The following is a 7,226-nucleotide window of genomic DNA, read 5'->3' as shown; positions in this document are numbered from 1 at the left end:
AGGCTGGTAGAGAAAGGTCTTCAGTTGCATTCAAGCAGGTGAGGAAGAATCTGGGTTGGTTTAAAAATAGTAATAAAATAAAATAGTAATTGGGGGGACGACGACCCCCATATATTTTATTTTTTATTTGTTCATTAAAGAAACATATGCACTGCTAACAACAACAACAACCCTCGAAGCAATTCACGGAAAAGGTAAAAAGATTTAACAATAATTTAAAACACCCAGAAAAATAAAACCAGCAACAAACCCGAAACAGATTAAAACACACAGCAACAGTCTAAATTTCTGGGTAGGCGTCTCTATAAAAAACAATGTTATTAGCAGGTGGTTCTGGGAGGTTTGCTGGTTCCTAAACTTTAATTCCAGGTCTAAACTATTGGAGGAGAAAATTCTAGTCCTTTATCAATCTGGCTGTACTGTATAGTATATGATATATAACGCAGCTTTAACAAAATGAGCTTGGGCGCCCCCCGGAGGGCAAAAACAAAGCGTCTGAAAATCGTGGGGAACGGAGTAAGAAATCTTTAAGGCGAACATCAGCGACTCTACGAGGCGGAGATCGGGATCTCTTGCAGTACCCGCCATACGCACCCGGCTTCCCACTGGCACCCCCCCAACTCCTCCTCTCCTCCCCACACATTAATGGTAGCATTCCACAATGCCATGTGCAAGCAGCCCTGGTGCACGGACCCCGCCCCTTCCATCCCGCTGCCCTCCATGACCATTTGCTGCATTCCTTCCCACTGCAAAAGTTTGCAAGCTTCTCTTCAACGCTCTTTCAGGGACTGATCCAGGGGCGGCTGTCGCTGCTGTTTTGCGAGCACCCGTCCTTTTTTTTGCAGCTCTGCAGATTTCCAATGAAACCAGCAGGGGGAGAACAGCGGCGCAATTGCAAGCAGTTCTCCAAGGTCAACATTCGCGCTGTTTGAAATATATGTTTACGCTGACATGGCTTTGCTTGCTCCCGACCACAGAAAGAAAAGCAAGAGATCCAGGGGCTTGGAGAGAGTGGGGGGGGCAGGACCCAGTAGCTTTCCTTTAGAGGAACAATGCGCTCCAGAGAGAAGCCTCCCCAGATTCTGCTAGGCGCTCCGATGGAGTCCCACCGCTTGCAGCACGCAAAGGCGGACGAGGCGAGCAAAGGGGTGTGCGGGAAGCCGCCGCCGCCGCCGGGAATCCTTCCTTTTCCTGTCTGCAAAGGCAGGGTGGATCCATTGCTTGCAGCAGCAGCCTCCGCCTCTCCGCTTGGCCTATTGGCTCGCTGGCGCAGCTGCTTCCACCTCTCCCTGGAAGGAGCCACTCGGTGGGTTGGGGGCCGTGACGCCTCGAGGCGGGATTGGCCATGCCAAGTGTCCGAAAGAGATCCTTGCAAGTCCCGGCCAAAGCTCCGCCCACGACGTTACTACTGACTAACAACTGTTCATGTGAACACTCGCTGGTGCAAAAGGTTCCATCTTGGCTTTCTTCTGGTGCCTTCCTCTTCCATGCAAGCTGTGGGCTCTTTCCCTCCAGCTGTGGCTTGCTGGGTCTCCTGAGGGAAGTTTGGCACTTCTCAGGTAGTGGGGGCACCTGGAGCTGCCTGGAGTCCAGTGCTGATAATCCTGGGCTGGCTAGGCCAAAGCAGGCATGCCACATACGCCGCGCCAGCGCTTGCAGCCCCGCGCCCCGGTTTGGTCAGAGATGGAGACGCGGAACTTCCTCGCCCTCTGGGGCGAGCTGCTGATTCTCAGGTGGATCGAAAACCGGCCCCCCAACAGCGACATCTACGAGGACCTCTCGGCCCAGATGATCGCCAGGGGTCACGAGCGCAACGCCTCGCAGTGTCGGAACCGGGCCCGGGACCTGAAGCGCAGCTACCGGAGAGCCAAGGACGCGCAGGTGTGCGCCGGCGCCGAGCCGGTTTCCTGCCGCTACTTCCGAGAGCTGGACCGGATGTTTGGCGGAGAAATGGACGGTGTGGCGAACCGGAGCCTGCCGAGCATGGACGGGTCTGCCCGGGTGGTGGTGAAAACGGAAGAGGCGGAGGACATGGAGGCGCAGGTCTCCGAAGAGGAAGGCAACCAGATGACGCCGCCAAACACGCTCTCGAGCATGGACGCCGACACGGACACCGAAACGGAACCGAACCTCGGGGTCTCGCGAGAGCTGGTGGCCGGCGACCCGGATGTGATTGAAACCAAAATAGGGGAGGAGTGCCCCAGAGACAAATCTCTGCCTTTATACGGGCAACCGGTGGCTGGCCCCAGCGAAGATGGGCACCATTCTGTGGCTGGTGAGCAAATGTTGTGTTGCCGCGGTGGCCTTTCTGTGGGTGCTCATGGCTGTTTGGCCGGCGAGGTGTCAACCGGCTGCGGGAACTGACAAGAACAATTCTGGGCTCTTGTGGGGTAGGGTGGCATGACCTGAATTCCCCCTGTTTAGAGACCCGAATTAGATGTGCCTTGCCAGAGAGGAACTGACGTGAAATTTAGTCTCGGAAGCGGAGGCTGCGTAAGGCTGGATGCTATGCAAACCGTCCCGGTTAGCCGGGAATGCCATATGGTGCTGTGTGTCTAGGTCTGGCCAATTTTGGTCAGAATGTGAGAGGGAGGGGGCCTGGGAAGCTCTGAAAGAGCCTGGGAGGAGGTTGCTTAGATTTTCATCCCTGCAGCCAATCAGCATTCATTCCGGGCGAGGGCAGCTCCACCCTGGCAAATTGATTGGATGGTGGGATAAGCTGGCAGGCAGGCAGGAAAAAGGAAGCAAGGGGTATAGGAAGGACAGAAAATGGAGGCGGGAGGGAAAGTGTCTGTGGGGCGGGTTTGGCTGGCTGAGAGGGTGGGGAAAGGCTCTCAGAAAGCGAGAAGCTCAGTGGACTTGATTCCACAGGTGATATGATATCAGCTATGCTACCAATGACATTGATTATTGGCAGCAGATGTATTATGACGCTTGGTTGCATTATAAACCCTTCCAAACAAAATCGCCACTGTGGCTTAGATACGATTTTATTAAGAGCATTTGCAACCCTCCCTTCACCTCAGTGGATCCCAGGACAGGGTACGAGATGCAGATTCCATAAGATCACATTCGAAACAGCTGTAAATCGGAAGCGCAAACCATAGAGCAGGCTCCCTAGCACAGCCCTGAATCACTGAAAATGCCTGGGCAAACCGTGTTTCAGCACCAGGTGTACCACTACAAAGACAGCCTTTTCTCGTGTTGCCACATAATGCCACCAGTGGCACATGGCAGCATACAACTAGGGTTATTCGTTTTATTATTTTTCTATTTTTATATCCCACCTGTCCTGGAACTCAAGGCAAGCGCATATGTGCTTCATACTGCTCTGTGGGACATTGTCAGTCTGGGCCCTGGCATCCAGGAACAAGGGAATGGAATGGGGCCTCCTCCTGACAATGTTAAAGATCAGCACAAGAAACTTGCTCTTTATTGAATGTTTATCCCATTCTTCCTCCAAGGAATTCAGTACATAGCTCTCTCCTACATACCATGTCATCCTTAGAACAGACATGTGATTGATGCAGTTTAGGATGAGGGGCAGTGACTTGCCCAAGGCCACTCAGCGAGCATTGTGACTGAGGGGAACTTGAACCCGGGTCTCTTTGGCGCTAGTGAGGCCCTCGATAACACAGGGGTGGGGAATGTGTTTTGGCCCAGCGGGCCAAACCACCTGCCAGTCATCTTATAACCCCTGCACCCAGCCCCAGTGCTAGCTTGCTCTCCCTTTGCAAAGCTTCAGGCTTCTGTAAATCCCTGCTCCCCTGATTAACCCAAAGGGAAAGAGGGATGTTCAAATATATAAAAGGATGTCACATAGAGGAGGGAGAAAGGTTGTTTTCTGCTGCTCCAGAGAAGCGGACACGGAGCAATGGATCCAAACTACAAGAAAGAAGATTCCACCTAAACATTAGGAAGAACTTCCTGACAGTAAGAGCTGTTTGACAGTGGAATTTGCTGCCAAGGAGTGTGGTGGAGTCTCCTCCTTTGGAGGTCTTTAAGCAGAGGCTTGACAACCATATGTCAGGAGTGCTCTGATGGTGTTTCCTGCTTGGCAGGGGGTTGAACTCGATGGTCCTTGTGGTCTATTCCAACTCTATGATTCTATGAATCTGGAGTCTTAGCCACCTGCTATTCTCTGCCCTTTGCAGCCGTGCCAGCCGGGGCTGAGCGATTAGTAAAAAAAACCTTTGCAATCACCAGAGATTACAATTTGCTTCCCGTCTCCCTTCAGGCAGAGGCAGGCGAGACAACTCCCTGGGGCGCCCCCTGACGACAGCAGAGAGGATGGCGTCCATGCGGGAGAGGAAGAGGCGGTCCCACGAAGAAATGATGCACGAGATCATGACCGACTACCGGCGGACCTGGGAGACTATGGAGGCGCTTCATGAGAGGGGCGAGATCAGCGCCGGGGAGTTCCGTGAGGCGATGCTGAGGGAGATGCTTCTGGACAGGGAGGCCCGGACACGCGAGGCCCAGCTAGACCGCGAAGCCAGGGCAAGGGAGGCCCAGCTGGATAGAGAGGCGAGGGCCAGGGACAGCCATCTGGAGAGGGAGATTAGGATTAAGGAGCTCAACATGATTGAGGCGGAGCTTCGGCGCACAAGGGATATCCTCCACCCCATGGTTGACGCCGTGGTGTCCGTCGCGGAGGTCCTGCGTTCGACAAGCAGTATACAACGGCAGCCTCGCCAGGCACAGCAGAGTGGAGGGGGTAACTTCTTGGAATTGGAGGGTAGCAAATAATTATCCCCCCCTTTTGTGAGGGGTGGGCATTAGTATATATAGTTACCGTGCTGGGCAGAAAGGAGGGGGTAGTAAGGAGGGGGGAAACTGTTGGAACCCTGGAAGCCAAGACCCACTTTTGGGGCAAGCACTCTCCGGTGGGAGAGCCTCAGCAGAGATTTAACATGTCAAAACCCTTTCAAATGAATTCCAAAATGTCCCTTCTTAATAGTTCTCTCCAGAGTATCTCGCTTCCCTAGCACAAAGATCAACCATACATTTAGTAAGTTATAAACTGGTTTACTTACAAAATTCTTCAAAGGTCAGATTCATGTGCTTTTCCATACAGCAATAAAAACAAAGTTGCAAAGGCAGTAAAATGTTGCTTGGTTACAAAATGGCAAAAGGTTCCTAAGTAATTGCTATATAAAAAAACTCCATTCTTGTCTGAAACAAAAGAGGCTGGTTAAAACCATACACAGCTGAGCTGGAGCACTCAGCTCAGGCCTCCTCACGCATAGGTGAGAGAATGGCTCCATCAGGAAGGTCTAAACACTAAAAACAAGTCAGTTTATTCTAATAATTTATTATTTATGCCCCGCCCGTCTGTCTGGGTTTCCCCAGCCACTCTGGGTTGCTCCCAACAGAATATTAAGAACACGGTAAAACATCAAACATTAAAAACTTCCCTAAACAGGGCTGCCTTCAGATGTCTTCTAAAAGACAGATAGTGAGTGTATTTCCTTGACATCTGATGGGAGGGCGTTCCACAGGGCAGGCACCACTACCAAGAAAGCCCTCTGCCTGGTTCCCTGTCACCTCACTTTTTGCAATGAGGGAACTGCCAGAAGGCGCTCAGAGCTGGACCTCAGTGTTCAGGCTGAGCGATGGGGCTGGAGACACTCCTTTAAAGATCAGCACCAATACTTTGAATTGCTCTCTGAAATCTACTTTGGGATGTTTCCTCTAGCTTTGTAGCAACAAGCTCAGCCAGATTTTGCCTCCCCTCCACTACTCGCATCTGTCCACAAGTTAGAGAAATCATGTAATTCGGTGTGGGTTTTGTTTTTGTTTTTTTTAAAAGCCTAGAAAAAGTGTTAACTTGTTGCTCCAAACCTTCACTTTTCCTACAGCCGAGTTAAAGGCCTGGGGCCTTGTGGTATCTACAGGGATCTCTCTTGGTTCTGTAGCAAGAGCAAATCACTGGAATGCAAAATACATTCAGGTATCCCCAAGCTGAAGCTTTATGTGTCTGTGTTATTTGTCGCTCGTTCCTTTACCAAGTAATGGGGATGGACCTAGAGGGAAGAAGTCTTGCTTTCCAGCCTTGATTGTCTGCTTCCCAGAGGCAAAAGACACTGCCCCTTTTATAGGGGCAGGGTCTGTCTCCCCCCCCCCATCCACCCCACATGTCAACTGTGGCTTTCCTCAGACTAATAATGATGTTTGAATGTGTGGGTTGGTGTGATACTGTACAGCTGTGAGAAATGGGGTGGTCTGAAGCAGAGTTGTGCCATTGCGCCCTGAAGCTGCCAGAGCAGGGGTAGCTTTCCTGTGGCCGCCCAGATGTTGTAGGACTCCCAAATCCCATCAGCCCCAGCGAGCATAACCAGTGATCAGAGGTGTAGTTTGGCAACATCTGGAGAGCTACAGGTGATATCCTTAAAAGCTCATTTACAGTGGTACCTTGGTTCCCAAACTTAATCCGTTCCGGAAGTCCGTTCCAAAACCAAAGCGTTCCAAAACCAAGGCGCGCTTTCCCATTAGAGAGTAATGCAAAATGGATTCATCTGTTCCAGCCTTTTAAAAACAACCCCTAAAACAGCAAATTAACATGAATTTTACTATCTAACGAGACTGCTGATCCATAAATGAAAGCAATAAACAATGTACAGTGGTACCTCAGGTTAAGTACTTCATTCGTTCCGGAGGTCCATTCTTAACCTCAAACTGTTCTTAACCTGAGGTACCACTTTAGGTAATGGGGCCTCCCACTGCCGCTGCACAATTTCTGTTCTCATCCTGAAGCAAAGTTCTTAACCCGAGGTACTATTTCTGGGTTAGTGGAGTCTGTAACCTGAAGCGTATGTAACCCGAGGTACCACTGTACTGCAGTCACACAATCAGTAGCAGAACAGGGTTCCACACAGTCACCAAAACAAAACAAAAAAGAGCCGTGAAAACAAAAACGCAAAATAAATAGCAAAGACAGACAGACCTCAGCGCAGCACTCGAAATGGAAGCGTGGCACTCAAAACGGAGCATGTTCAGCTTCCGAAAAAAGTTCGCAAGCCGGAACACTTACTTCCTGGTTTGCAGTGTTTGGGTTCTAAGTTGTTTGAGTACCAAGGCATTTGAGAACCAAGGTACCACTGTACAGTATTCCCTTTACACTCCTGCCACAGTAAAGTCCCAATTATTGCACTGAGAGTGGGGCACATATTATTAACTTGAAACTGAAGCCCATGAAGGATTTGGAAGTGATGGGTGGATGGTGC

The 7,226-nt window shown here is 50.7% G+C and overlaps 1 protein-coding gene across 1 annotated transcript; it reads left to right on the top strand.

The window, feature by feature from the left end:
• Nucleotides 1–1,264: 1,264 nt before the first annotated feature.
• LOC310701745 (uncharacterized protein) lies at nucleotides 1,265–5,975 on the top strand. Its single transcript, XM_083493069.1, has 2 exons — nucleotides 1,265–2,275; nucleotides 4,238–5,975. Exons 1-2 carry the CDS (start codon nucleotides 1,630–1,632, stop codon nucleotides 4,747–4,749), a joined length of 1,158 nt encoding a protein of 385 aa, XP_083349195.1. The 5' UTR covers nucleotides 1,265–1,629; the 3' UTR covers nucleotides 4,750–5,975.
• The last annotated feature ends 1,251 nt before the right edge of the window (nucleotides 5,976–7,226 follow it).

This window comes from Podarcis liolepis (genome assembly GCF_965112155.1).
Source record: "Podarcis liolepis genome assembly, chromosome: 2".
NCBI classification, from domain to species: domain Eukaryota; kingdom Metazoa; phylum Chordata; class Lepidosauria; order Squamata; family Lacertidae; genus Podarcis; species Podarcis liolepis.
The sequence above is the reverse complement of the archived record's forward strand: the minus strand, read 5'-3'. Positions and strand labels throughout refer to the sequence as shown.

Coding starts and splice junctions, on each gene's coding strand:
- LOC310701745 (XM_083493069.1), top strand. CDS start 1,630: ATGCCACATACGCCGCGCCAGCGCTTGCAGCCCCGCGCCCCGGTTTGG. Junction 2,276..4,237: donor TGGGCACCATTCTGTGGCTG/GTGAGCAAATGT, acceptor GTCTCCCTTCAG/GCAGAGGCAGGCGAGACAAC.